The following is a 14266-nucleotide window of genomic DNA, read 5'->3' as shown; positions in this document are numbered from 1 at the left end:
GGGAGGAAAAGGTCACCGAAGATGAAGAGAGTTAGTGTCAGTTGTCTTTTGTAAAGTGTGGGCAGACTTGGTTGGTGATTCCAATGTGTGTGGGATAGTCACGGCAGAGCTGTGAGAGCAGTCACGCTTGTGTGAATGATGGACGGCGTGTGGGAGGTGAGATTCTCTCTGAGCTGTGGGGAGCCACCGTGGGCTGTGGAGCAGGCAGTCATGACTGATGCGGTGCCTCCTAACATCTTATTCACTTTCTTTTCTCTCGTCGATCGCATCTTGTCCTAATTCCTTCCTCTGTACTACAGTGGGCAGAGAGGCACAGTGCGGAGGTGAAGACATGCTCACACACTCATGGAGTCGTGGATTCTAAAAACATTGTGTTGATTCTACAGCTACAACTTTCTTGATCTGTAGTACACGTTCTGAACCCAGGGTTCCCACATCCTTGGTTGACATCAAATACAACAAATACAAGGACTTTTCAAGGACTTTCCAGGACCAATTTCCTGGAAAGGGCAACTTGTAAGAGAGTCTTCGCCCCATGGCGTCCACTTTTATTGATTTTCAGCACACTCTGCATCTGGACAATCAAGTGATTGTCCTTGGGTCAAAGTCAGTCTTTGTAATTTCCTTTGGTGAGACAGAGATATTGGAATTTTCATCGTCATTTGCTCTCTCTTACTTAACGTTACTCACTCATTGTTCTGCACGGAATCTCACGTCAACAGCGGAGAGAGACAGTGGACAGTGTCCAGAAACAACGCTAGTAATTATGACTCTCCACGTACATCTAGCAATGCAGGGCATGAAACAGTAGGTGGCGTCGTAACAAACAAAGAGAGACATTTACCTAAATATCAACTTCACTTCTTTCTTGCACAAAAACCAAGCACTGGACCCATGTCTATTTAAGGCAATTTTCAGGGTCCTTGAATATTATTTTTTTCCAAATTCACAAACTTTCACAGATTTCAAGGGAACCCTTTGAATCACTGTAGCTTGTTTTTTTTCAGAAAGGTTGGAAAGCACTGAACATGGACCTTAAAGGTGAGACGTAGACAAGTTCACACAGGGAGCAAAAAGTTCCCTCGCACTCTTCTAAAGAGCCGGTGTAATGGGATGAATGCTTCTTGGCACCACCCACCATCCCTGTGCTGCTGGTGTATACACATAAAAGCTCCCTCTGTCAGGTCTGATAGTTTTGCTTGACAGATGAAGGACGCAGCAAACAAACCACACACAACAAAAGTTGCATAATGCACCTTTAAAACTCACCCAGACCATAATCCTGGACTTGATGCGACAACAACTCACAGGGTTGGTGTTGTTCCTCAAAACAATGACCAACAATGTCTATATAACTTCTTTTTTTTTACCATAACCCAGCGATCACCTGTCACACTGTCACTGTCATTTCATTGAATTCCATCACTTTTTGTTCCTTTTATTGTTTCTCCAAAGCTTTTGCTCGTTTGTTTCCAAACACGTACGAGCCTCTGAGAAGTGCAATATCAAAATAAAGAGGAAGAAACGGTTGTTTTACATAGTGGTGTATGAAAAAATTACCCCTCTGCCTTCAATCCTACCATCTTTTATTCACTTCTTGGTTTTTACAGCCTCCTCATCCTGCATTTGAATTAAACCTTGTGAAGCAAATTCTGAGATTGTCTGTTTCACTGTTTCACCAATTTAGTTAATAAGGAGTTTGTACAGTGTATTATGTATGTATATATATATGTATATTTATATTTATATATATGTGTATATATATATTTATATATATGTATATATATATAAAAATATATATGTTAGGGATGAGCCGATACAATACTCAGTATCACTGGATCTGATATTTTGGACGGATACAAATATAAAATCGGATACAATCCAATAAATCCTATATATCCCATGTTTTATTACGCGCTGTAAAAAAACGTAAATAAAAACTGTCATGTTGTTGTGAACTTTTTATTTCTTCTTTATGGGGGAAGAATATTTACACAGTTGGAGAATTATGTCTTTAAAGTAAAAGCTCTAAAATGATTGTATTGGACTGATATCGGTATCGGCAGATACTCGAGATTGTGATATTGGTATTGGGCCATCCCTAATACATATATATATATATACTGTATTTATGAATTACATCAGCACTACGAACGTCTTGAGCCTGAGGTACCTCTTTAATATCATGAGTTCAAAATTACTTTTAAATAGTCAAAAATATTGCCAGTCTTCTCATACCTCTAAATACAATAATTATACCTACATTTAAATACCATAAGTTACAAAACAGGAGAATGAAAAGCTTCGTATCCACTACTGTACAAAGGCATTCATTAACAACAGCATTAATATTAGGGTGTTCCATCTCACGTCATCTCTTGACTTGTCAACGTTAAACCAGGAAGAAGAAGAAGAAGAAGAAGAAGAAGGAAAACAAAAAAACAAAAACAAACGGGGTCAACATTTCCCTTTTCATGGGTCTTATTCCCGTGTATTAACCTGTGTAACTTCACTACAGTATAAGTACAGAGTAATGCTGTGCTAGGACTATATAATGGGAGTTACGATGGTGTAATAATAATAATAATAATAATAACGCAGTGCAATCAGGTGCTCAAAGGCAAGTGTACAGCGTTTTGTTTTTCTTAGAAATTGAGTGATATTCTGAAAGATATTTGTCGTTTTTGAATTCCACTGCCTCAGCAGCCGCTCGATGAGGGCAAATCATTCTGTACAGTTGTCTAAACAGACACCGAAGAGGTTTTTTCCCATTGTTTACTCACAGACTAGATACTCTACAAGACTATGACACTTCTCCATGGGGTTAATACACAACAATAAGCCACTGCAGGGTGTTACTGCGTTTACTGAGCGATCCGTCCGTTCATTTACAACGTTGCCACGAGTAAGAAATCCGTCCCGTGTTTCATATATATATATATATGTATATATATATATATAGTTCTATAATTATATATCGTCAGTGTTATTTATATTCTATGTAGAAAAAAAGGAATAAAAACGTCTTTTTTTTGAGTAATAGTTTCTAGTAACAACCCGTGAGGAGGTGGAAATCTGTGGCCTGCTTCGCCGACGGTGGAGAAGATTCATGGACGTGGAGATGATGGCGCTCGATAAAGCCCTTCGCGGTGCACTACTTCGATTTAGACGGGCTGCCACACAGGTTTGCGGTCGACAGTTGTACACTCTCTGTGGGAAGGGGTGGGGGCAAGAAGTGTGTGTGGGGAGGAATCGACTGAGCTGCATTTGACCTATCTGCATGAGTCCAGCACTGAGTGGAGTCCCTGATAGAGTTAGATAGAGGTGTCGTACAGAGCCTGTCTGGTATTGCTCAGTGTGTGCATGTCGGCCTTAGTGTCCAAAACTGGGGTCTTTCTCTTTCTCACAGCACAAAACTCACACACACAAACACACTGTCGCACTCGCACACACACACACACAGGCATATTATATATACAATCACGGGTCCACTGATGTGCGTTCTCAAGGCACACGTCAAGTCAAAGGTCAGGCCTTGTTCAGAAACACACACACGCCACACTGAGCTTGGCAGGAAGACAGGTCACTTGTTCTGAGACGGTGGAAGCAGTCTGGATACAGGAATTCTCATGTCAGACCTAACGGGAGAGAACACACGCGCGCGCGCACGCACACACACACAGACACACACGCACACACGTGTTCCCTTTAAACATTTCTGTGTGGCATGAACAAACGTCTCTGGAAGATTGGACGCTCGGTGTTTTCTTTAAATAAGCTGTGGAGCTGCAGCGACTATTTAACCCCCCCGGGGAAAGCCTCGAGTGTCTGGGCCGTCAAACAGAGTCGTCCTTTAAGTTCTCTGTTCTCCACCGACGCTCAAACGCAAGAGTCTCAGTTCAACACTTCTCTGTACAGTAAGTCACTTTGGATCCAAGCATCTGCTAAATAGAGGGGCGATATTTCAGTGGTGGGGGGGGGATTTGGCAGCTTTGGCACAGTTCTGTCAGAGTCTTACCGACGATTATTTCCACATGACTTTCAACATTCCCCTGGTGGTGGTGGTTTAGGGGGAGTGGGTTTTTTTGTGTGTGTGTGTGTGCAGATGATACTGCAATCTGTGGTGCAGTTCTCCCAGTCAAACAGCAGATGGCACTGAGGCACAGTTCTCAAGTTAAGTCTTGGTGCGAGTGTGTGTTCAGGTCTTTCAGTGTGTGTGTGTGTTGTGGGTGTGCGGGCACAGCAGGCATCTGGATGACTGGTTCAATTCAACCAAGGTTAACGCCTACACCAGCCAATCAGAAGGCAAGATGAGGTAGTCCCTGCCACGTCTTTGAAGTAACAGGAGTGCTTGCGGTTGGTTGGAGCTCAGATGCCTGCAAAGGTAAAAACCAGGATTTAGCTGCCCTTTTTTTTTTGAGCAAATTTAGAACCGGGGCAGTGCAGTGTCTCAGTTTTCAGAGGGATTCAGGTGAAGGAGGAGGAGAGTGGGGCGTGGTGTGGTAAGATCTTGATGTGACTGGAGTTTGGGGGGCGTGAGGGTATAAATTATCTTATGGCTCTGTCTGTGCAGGTGAGGCTGCTCCGTCTCTAGCTGGCCTCCTCGATGAGCCGGGCTAAGGTGTCTCTGAGCTCCGTCAGCTCAAAGATCTTGCCGTCCAGCAGCTCCAGCAGCGTCCGCAGACTCTTCCTGAAATTCTCCTGCTCCTCCTGGTTCTCCTCAAGCCGCTGCTCGGCACCTGACAGCTGCTCCTCCAGCACCCGGCTGCGCAGCTCCGTCTCCTGCAGACACATGTTTGATATGATTACGTTATTAAGTAATAACACTGTTATTACTGCTACCTTTGTATGTGAAAATCTGCACCCAGGTGAGGATTAGTTTAACATGTGTAGGTGGAGTAATGTCATTTTATAACAGGACATCAGTAATATTAATGGCCAATTTACGCTGGATAAAAAATCTCAATCCATTTTACGTGCCGCCGTCAACAGTTAGGTACAGTCGTGCTACTACTGCTTGTTTTTGTTGACATTTTATTAGCCGCCTAGCCTCGGCCTACTACATAGCGAGGTGCTTGCACACTTACCTAAAGCAATCACAAGTCCTGTGCCTCTGACCTCTGCTTTCAGCCCTTGTTTGGTTCAGAATGATGTTCGTCGTTTGCCGCAGACATGTCCGACCGCCTAGTGCGCAAATGAATGCATCTTCAAACGCCTCCATGCTTTGAAAATCCGCGGGAAAACTACTTGTAAACGACGGAGTATTTACGCACATATTTACTGCCGGTCTATTCGAACAGGATTAGTATCACCCAAAGTAAAAGTCATCATAATCTTTACTGACATCGTCCAATGATGATGATTGACATGACACATTCAGACGGGACTAAAATCACTGAGTAGCTCTTTACCCCCACCTCTCCATGTGAAAATAATCCCATCTGAATAGAGCTTTTTTTTTTTGGTTTGAAAAGTGAAGCTCAGAAAGTACGGTGGACGTAGCACTTAGCCACCAGGGGGCGACTCTGATGAATGAAAAGTCTATGGCTAAATGAGCCTATTTCTTGCTGTTTCAGCATATGAAGTCAACGTAGTAATTTATATTCCCACATACTGCACATATGAGTGTGACTGAAGTCATGAATTCAGGCCGGGTTTCAAGCGATTTGGTTGTGACTGATTCATTTCCAGTGTCTGACCTGGTTGTCGTGCACAAAATTCAAGCACACTGTGTCTATTTAGGGCGACAAAACTTTAAAGGGCCTTGAAATCTTTTCTTTTTTACAAATTCTTTTACAAAACTTTCAAGGATTTCAAGGACCTGTGGAAACCCTGGACAGGGATGACCGCGACATATTTAAAAAAAAAAACAAGAATGTTGACAAGAAATAGTAGAGGCTCTTCAGAAACCTGGTGAGTAATGATTGACAACTGTTTGCCCCACCTCCCCAAAGTGTTGTGAACAATGATTGGTCATATCTGTAGAGTTGCCAGATTTGTCAAGACACCAAGACAATAATCCGTGCCACTGTGATTGATAATCTGACACAGTGACCATCGTGACAGACACAAATATCACGGAGGCATTTATAACAAACCTGAAATGATTCAGCTTTATTCACATTTAAAAGAAAACAAAGTAATACAAGACGTTTTTTTCTTTCACTCACCTCAAGTTTCTGAGTCAGAGTGTCTTTTTGCTCCATCAGGTCGTTCATGTTTTCCAGTTCTTCCTTCATCTTTTCCATTTCCTGGAACGGAATAAAACAGAATAAAAGTCTGTGTCACATACACTGTACGTAGGAGACTTTACACACACACACACACACACCTCTTCTTTATCCCTTAGCGTATTCTCCAGTTCCTCTATGGTTTGGTTGAGTTCAGTCTTCTGGGATTTGATCACTGGGGTCTGGTTGCTCTGACACTCGAGCTCTGTCACCTAAAAAAGAGAAAATGGAGGGAAAAGGTGAGTTTGACAGAAATCTATCTTTTATTCCCAGGCCAGTTGTTTCCCAAATGATCACTCCCGTTCTCTTTGAATGAATGAATCGCACGTGAAAACAATAAACTATTAATTTATTCACCCGTTTGTGTAGTCTCTCAGCCTCCTCCTGGTACGCAGCCAGTTGTTGTTTCCACTGTTTGACGTTGGCTGTGGACTCCAGCAGAGCTGCTGTTAGTTTGGCGTTGTTCCCCTTTAGTGCCTCCAGTTCTGCCTCCCAGTGTTTTGTCATGGCGGGGCTGCACAGGAACACAGGAACACACAAACACAGAAGTTAGGATTTGGCCTCAAACCCGATCTTTTCAGACAGACTGTCCACACTGTTCGTTTGAATTAAGCTTGAATCATTTTCTTCTCTGACCAGACTTTCAAAAACTCTGAGACTACTCAGTAATCCATACGTCCATCCACCAATTCATCCTCGGATGAACATTATATGTCCTATGTCTATGTCCTCATGCTGTCATTGTGGGACTCTCTATAACTAAACCCCGTCTTCTGCAGTTAACTCGATTTGTTAATTTGAAAATGCCAAAAGAGCCCGGGGTGAGCGAGAGGAGGAGGGAGAGTGCAGAGTGGTTAGGGGGCGTGGTCTGAGTTTAAGCTGTCTGGTTACACATAGTATATACAGTACATACATTCTTTGCATATATTATCCACAGTTATTTTCATTATTATTTTTCTATTATCACTTTCTTGATAGTAATCTGAGATTATAGCCTCAGGCTGGCTGGAGCCTAATCTGTTCCGGCTACTCACAGGTGAGAAATGGAGATGAGCGATAAGTGACTGAATGTGATTGAATTTCATGATGGAGTGGAGGTGGGGGGGCGGGGCATATGGGCTGCGTGGTGGATAATTTGGAGTTTAAGTGTAATATTAGCTGTGTATGAAGCGGGAAAAAGCTTCCGCTCTGCACTTTCCTGTCAGACATGAGCAACTCAAGCTTTAATTTATATAATCCACACTCCTTAATCTGGAGATTTAGACTTCTGACTACAACAGGTATGCACCATTTATCTTCCTCTTGTCATGTCCCTTCTTCTTCTTCCTCTTCTTCGTTATCCTTCCCTCTCTTCTTTGGTGTTGTATGACAGTTGACATCTGTAATGTTCCATCAGTGTCCTGATTCTTCTTTTCCTTTGCACAGTTTAGCAGTGTGCCAGTGCTTCATTCCCTTTCTTCTTCTTGGTGTTTTCCCTTTTCTTCCGGCTGTTTCTTTGAACACATCAGGTATTTATCTTCTTTGTTGGTGTTTTACAGCAGCTGGAATGACTCCCGCCTTTAAACATGGACATTTCCTTCACATGAACCTCGACTCTCAGGTGTTTATCTTCTAATCGTCCTACTTTTACAGTCTCTTCTCTGGAATCGTCGCCAGCTCTTTGTATTGTGTGACCCACGGCGGTGTTTGTGTTCCACCCCCACACAGGCCTGCACACATGCACATGTATATGCTGCTCCCACTGCAGCAGCAGCAGCAGCAGCAGCAGTACTCCACTCTGCCATAACTCCCACGCTGGATGTGTGAAGAAGGAGAGAAAGCCCAGATCTAATTCACTCAGGACTCCCACGGCGCCTTCGATTCTTACACAACAGCCACCCCCTCTGCGAGCGCGAGTGTGTCTGCGTGTGTGACGCATAGGAGGGAAACGACACTTCATCCTACACATGCACATACTAACTAACTCACTAACTCACACACACACACACACACATATGGAGTGATGCTGTCACCAAGGCTTGCAGCCCCGCCAATGTATAAACCCCACACACACACCAGCAGCAGCTCAGAGAGCGGGAGAGCAGGCGGGACATCAACATGTGAGGACGGAGACAAGACGGTAGAGAGCGAGTGAGCGCGATGCAGGGAGAGTTAGAGGAGAGAAAAGTGCTCACACACCGGTGTTCGTCTTCATTAAAGAAGGCCGGGAGAAAGGTTTCAGGAAGGAAGGAAGGAAGGGAGGAAGGGAAGAAGGAAGGAAGGAAGGAAGGAAGACACCTGAGCACAGTCCTGGAGGTGTGTGACAGACATGGAGGGTAAGTTTGCTGCTGAACTTCTGTTTGTGACCACGATGTGGTTATTTAAATAGTAATTACTGTTACTTACTGTTAAGTTTATCATTTTGTTTTAATTCAATTCGAGTAAGAGGAAACTGAGCGATGTTGAATTAATTTCCAGCTCACCAGGTTAAATATTGTCATATTTGTTTGTACTATGTTAATTTAAATTTTAATGTATATATATATATACATATATATGTATAGTTGAACCATTTCTGAATAAAATCCCCTGTACTGTATTTGACACATGAATATTGCATAAATGTTAAAGTCATTTAAAAATGTTTTGAAAAAAGATTGTTTATTTTTTCTTTGATTTCATTTTATAACTGAATTAATCCTACTAATAACTCTCACGAATAAAGCATCAACAGTTTGTTTTGTGTTATTATCATTACTATTATTATTATTATTATTATTTATTCCACTCCAAACACAAAGCACACAGAAGGTTTTTCTACACTTTTTCTCTTTGTTTTTTTTTTGTTTTTCTCCTGCCATGTCCGGAGCAGCTTTAAGATTAAGTCGCTCCATGAATGAAACACACTCTGCAGTCAGGAAACCAGGAGCTGCACTTTAATTGTCCAGCACAAAGTTCTTGCCGGGAAAGTCTTGTGTGCCCATCAATCTATTCATTCTATTTTTGTAACAAATTTTAACTCCTAATACAAGATAATATAAATGGGTTTTGAGAATGTTCACAATAAAAATGACAATCAGCTTTTACGACACATTGTCAGGTAAGGTTCTTTCTCCTCAAGAAGCAGAGAGGCAGAGCAGTTGCCATGGCAGCAACGGAGGAACGGAACGGAGGCGCTTGTGGCATCCTGACGTACATGACATCGGCAGCGTTCACACACAAGCCTCAAACGGAATTGACGAGCACGATGCGTCCGTCGTCCACCACCACCATGGGAGAGCATTCACACAGAGCCAAGACACTTCCAACTAAAGCTCCTTAAATGACGTTCTGAGAAAAAAAAGTGCACTGCAGACACGCTGCCAAACACGCCTACATCCTGTGATGCAAACGCAGCACTGCACACAGCTGCGTGTCTCATCCTCCTCCTCTGCCCTCTGCACCCACTCACACACACCTGCCTACACAGCAGTGTCACACAGAGTCACATGTCAGCGAGGAAAAGACCATCACAGAGGTCAACAACGGGCAGAAAACACCTGTGTGTGTGTGTGTGTGTGTGCTTCCACGTGTGAGTCTGAACCTCCACGACACAGGAATGAAGTAAAATCACTCATTCTTTTCCACTATGACTGTGAGTCAACGTCACGTACACAAACACAGGTAAACGTGGCAAACACAACACACCGAGCTCAAGGTGTATGAATCACACAGAGAAGAAGACAGAAAATAAAGAAAGGAGAGGCTGGAGTGGTAAGATATCTACCTACTCTGCATATGCCTCTCAGAAAATATAAAGAGACTGAGGTTTGCTTGTTACGTCCACACGAATGCAGAGAGTCAACCCTGTCTCCCACGCATGCAGCATTAATAGACATTTCAGCAGCAGAGCTGCAGCAGGCGGTGGGAGTCCGCGCTACATCCCGCTCTCACTGCATAGAGCTGTGGAGCCGCACAGGAACTCACCATGTAGTGGAATTTGCTCTTGAATAAAAGCATCTAAAATCATTTAAAGATCTCCTTTCCTATTCTTTAAATGATCTCTTATAATTTATGCTCAGCCACATGTATTGTCCTTGCCTTCTTTTTCTGTTTTAAATGTAATTAGTCAAATTCCTTATATGTCCACTCCATACTTGAGATTTATCATAATAGAATAAGGGAAAGATTCTCCACTCAAACACCAAGACTTAAGCAAAAAAAGAAAAGAAAAGAAATATAATACATTTAACGATTGATTGACATCTTTAATTATTAAGAATCGCAGCCAGGAATAAAGTTACAGAGTTTTACAAATGAAGATTTGTTAAAAAAAAAACAAAAAAAAAAGAGGAAGAAAAAAGTCAAATTGAAACGTGCATACAATCAACTACAAGATACACATTTTCTTTCCTAACAAAAACAACAACACATGTTTTATCTTATGTTGATTACTCTTGATTGTCCAAGCCTCCTCGGCATGTGTATGTATGTGTGTGTATGTAGTGTGTGTGTGTGTGTGATAGAGACTCAGTGACTTATGTGTGCAAACCGATCAAAATAATGCAACTCTCTTTCTCATATTCACTCTTTTCCCATTTCCTGACACAAACACACACGTTTGCACTTCATTCTTAGTGAGTTAGTCTAAAAAAATAAACTTAACCAACGTGATGGTTAAGTGCCTAACCCTAACCTTTACCCTAACCTAAACCCAATTCTAAACCTAAAACCAGGTCTTAATCTCCTGAAAAAGCACTTTAAAGATGTGAGGACTAGTTAAAATGTTGTCACTGCATATGGTTTATGATTTCTGGTCCTCACAAAGATACAAATACAAGAACACACACACGCAGTGTGTTTGCGCATACTTCCTTGTAAGGACACCGCATTGACTTCCAAGCATTATCCCTCATCTTGACTATAACCAGTCAATACTTAACCTAAAACCTTAACCTAACCACAATTCAAATCTTAGGCCTAAACTCAAGCAGTTGCTCAAAAAGGAGCCCTCATTTGCCTCACTAGGACCAGGTTTTGAAGGTCCTGACAAGGTCAGTGTACAAGTTCACAAACCCAATTCTAACCCTAAGACCAGGTCTCAATCCCCAAAAAGATGTGAGGACCAGCCAAAATGTCCTCACTCTGTATGGTTTCAACGATTTTTGGTCCTCACAAAGATACAAATACAACACACACACACACGTTTGCACAGCCGTCCTTGTAAGGACACTGCATTGACTTCCATTCATTTGAACAGCCTTATCTCTGACCTTAACCATAACCACTTAATGTCGTACGGAAACCTTATCTCCAATCCCTACCAGTTACTTAGACTCATTAGGACTTAGTGAGGGCACATGATAGACACAATACATTGTCTAGCCCTAAAACCAGGTCTTAACCCCCCAAAAAGCCCTTAAAAGTTGTGGAGTCCGGACAAAATGTCCAACATGTCCTCACAAAGATAGGTTTGTACATTTTGGGACCTCTCAAAGGTATAAATACAAGAACACACACGCAGACTGTGTGTGACTGGTGTCGGTCTCTCCCCCTCTCTCTCTCTCGCTCTCTGTGCCTCCCACATACCCACAGTTATACGTTATATAAGCCTTACATAAACTCCTCATTGCAACCTTCTCAGCGATGAGCCATGCAGCCACACCTCTTCAGAAACACGGCAAAAAAAAATAAATGTTACATTTTCACCTCTTTATCTTACATAATGTGCTGTACATGAATCAGTGCTGATCGTCACAAGGGATACAAATCATCCATTAATAATAGAAATAGTAATAATAATATTATCTGTGCGCTAAAAGGACAAAAGTGTACAACAACAGGGTGGCATGCATAGATGTCACATACTCAGAGTCAAAAAGGTTAAAATTTGCATTTAAATGTGATATTATTGCATTGCAGTATAGGCATTAAACATTAAATTTACAGTACTGTGTAAAAGTCACATAGTCCACCATTAGATTTTGCGTGTAATTATCTCTCCGTCACAGAAAACATGAGAAACGTGTACGAAGGTTTAAAATAACATCATTTTAAGAAATAAATAAACAGCTTCTACAGGTTTGAGTGTGTTTATGCGTTCTACCACTTCATGGTGACACACACTAAGCTTGAACATTACATATAGGGGTCGCAGCGATTAGTCGGTTAAGCCCGTGGTTCTCAAACTGTGGTGCATGAACCACAGGTGGTATGTGAGCTTCCTCTGGTGAAATTATGAATGTTGTTCTAATATATAAACCATGGCATGAGATCAGAGTGGAGCTGAGGAAGCACAAATAATAATAATAACAATGATAATAAATGAAATAATGAGTCACCTAATTTCTCTATACCAGTGTGTGACGTATACGTGAGGAAGAGGATGATGAGAGGCGTAACTGGCGGTGGTGACCTGCGACTTATGCACAGTACTGTATGTGAGTTTTTGAGCATGCTCAGACTGAAGTAAATTAACGAAGTAAGTACTTCCTCCTTCCTGAGAAACAATCAGTTACATATTTTGCTGGTCCACGTGAACGTGACAGGGGTTGTGAATGTCACTGATGTCACTCTGTAATATTTCATCACACTCATGTTCCTCCTCACTGGACTTTAGACATGATGCTGCTGATGACGCCAGCCATAGTTTTTGTAATAAATCTGGTCCATCTACAAACTCCCCTATTTTATTTTTAATTTTGAGGAATGTTTGTGCCTAAAAGTGTTTTTTGTGATGTCTCAGTGGTCAGGACTTCCCTATCAGAAAGAGCAGACCCGACAAGTCTTTAACTGCTCCCTACGGAGGAAAAACACAAGAGAGCAGCGGTGAATGGAGAGAGTTCACTGCCATGTTCACTGACATGCATGAAACACCACAGAGATGGATAAAAAAAAAAGACCTCTGTGCTTTCTGAGGCTCAGACAAAAAAAATAAACAGAGAAAAGAGTTGTTTGTGGGTGATATGGGTGACACTGTTACCCTCATTCACAACGCTAAAAAAACAACAACAACAAAACAGTTTAATCCAAGGTTTAAACGGACGTTTCACCTGTGAGAGTGTGTTCAAAAGTTACATTAGCTGTGTCATTGCCCGATTTGTACCAGAAACACAACCACTTCCTGTTACCGCTAATGTATTACTACAGTTGTGAAACATAATTAACTAATACAATGAAAGATTTAATTAAAATGTATTTTAATTTATAAGAATAATGACGGGAAGCTTTTTTTTATTTAATTGCCAAGCTGTTCGGAAACCTGATTTGTGTGACTACTTCCTGTTACCACTAATAACCCAGCTACATTACATAACGTGTTTTCTAGGACTACTGTATAAAAAACAATGTCGAAATGTATTTACTGTATTTAATAAAAATTACTAATAAGCATGTAATATAATATTATTGTATTTTTAAATAATTTTTCCTCAGACCCATATAGCACAAAATGTCAAAAGGTATATTTATTAGAATAAAAACAACTGCTAAAAACATAATATAACATCTAAGACTATCATCTAAAAGAAATGTCAACATGTATTTATTTAATAAAAAAAATACTATTAAAAACATAACACATCATTTAATTAAAAAAAAACGTTTCTAAGACTACAATATAAAACAAAATGTCAAAACATACATTTATTTGATAAAAATAACTATTAAAAACACAACATAATATAACCTTATTTTATTTTAAATCCTTTAACCTGCAATTAATACTTCTGACAGGAAGTGGACATACTTCAAATCAGGTTTCCTGTAAAAACCGACTGAGCAGACAAAGGAAAAATGAGCAGATTCACATAAGTTCAGGCATCAGTGGTCTTGTGTTTCCAATGATGCTGTTTGGAGCCACATTTTATAAAACCCCTGTATGTATCGCAGAGTCACTTAAGTCAAGAGTCAAGAACACATTCACACTGGTCAGAATCCCATTACAAACTGGGATTAAGTGAGTTTTGTTTTGACCAGTGGGAACAGGGAACAGTTTAAGTGTGACACGAGTTTGTGAGAGCGCGTGTAAACAAGTAACAAAAGGACTGTGACATCATCAGACAGTGACACCTTCACAG

At 41.2% G+C, this 14266-nt stretch overlaps 1 protein-coding gene across 3 annotated transcripts in view; it reads right to left on the bottom strand.

The window, feature by feature from the left end:
* Positions 1-3241: 3241 nt before the first annotated feature.
* Positions 3242-14266, bottom strand: part of homer1b (homer scaffold protein 1b) — a 33160-nt gene continuing 22135 nt past the window's right edge. For 2 of the 3 annotated variants that reach the window (XM_044025652.1, XM_044025651.1), the window contains 4 exons: positions 6588-6744; positions 6332-6442; positions 6171-6251; positions 3242-4782 (listed from right to left, as the gene is read on the bottom strand). In XM_044025652.1, the coding sequence (XP_043881587.1) occupies positions 4591-4782; positions 6171-6251; positions 6332-6442; positions 6588-6744 (541 nt within the window). In that variant the 3' untranslated portion in view covers positions 3242-4590. Of the gene's footprint in view, positions 4783-6170; positions 6252-6331; positions 6443-6587; positions 6745-12535; positions 12988-14266 lie in introns of those variants that run through there. The other variant, XM_044025653.1, reaches the window with a different exon arrangement.

This window comes from Solea senegalensis, linkage group LG5 (assembly GCF_019176455.1).
Source record: "Solea senegalensis isolate Sse05_10M linkage group LG5, IFAPA_SoseM_1, whole genome shotgun sequence".
NCBI classification, from domain to species: domain Eukaryota; kingdom Metazoa; phylum Chordata; class Actinopteri; order Pleuronectiformes; family Soleidae; genus Solea; species Solea senegalensis.
Note: the sequence above shows the minus strand (reverse complement) of the source record. Positions and strands in the feature narration are given on the sequence as shown.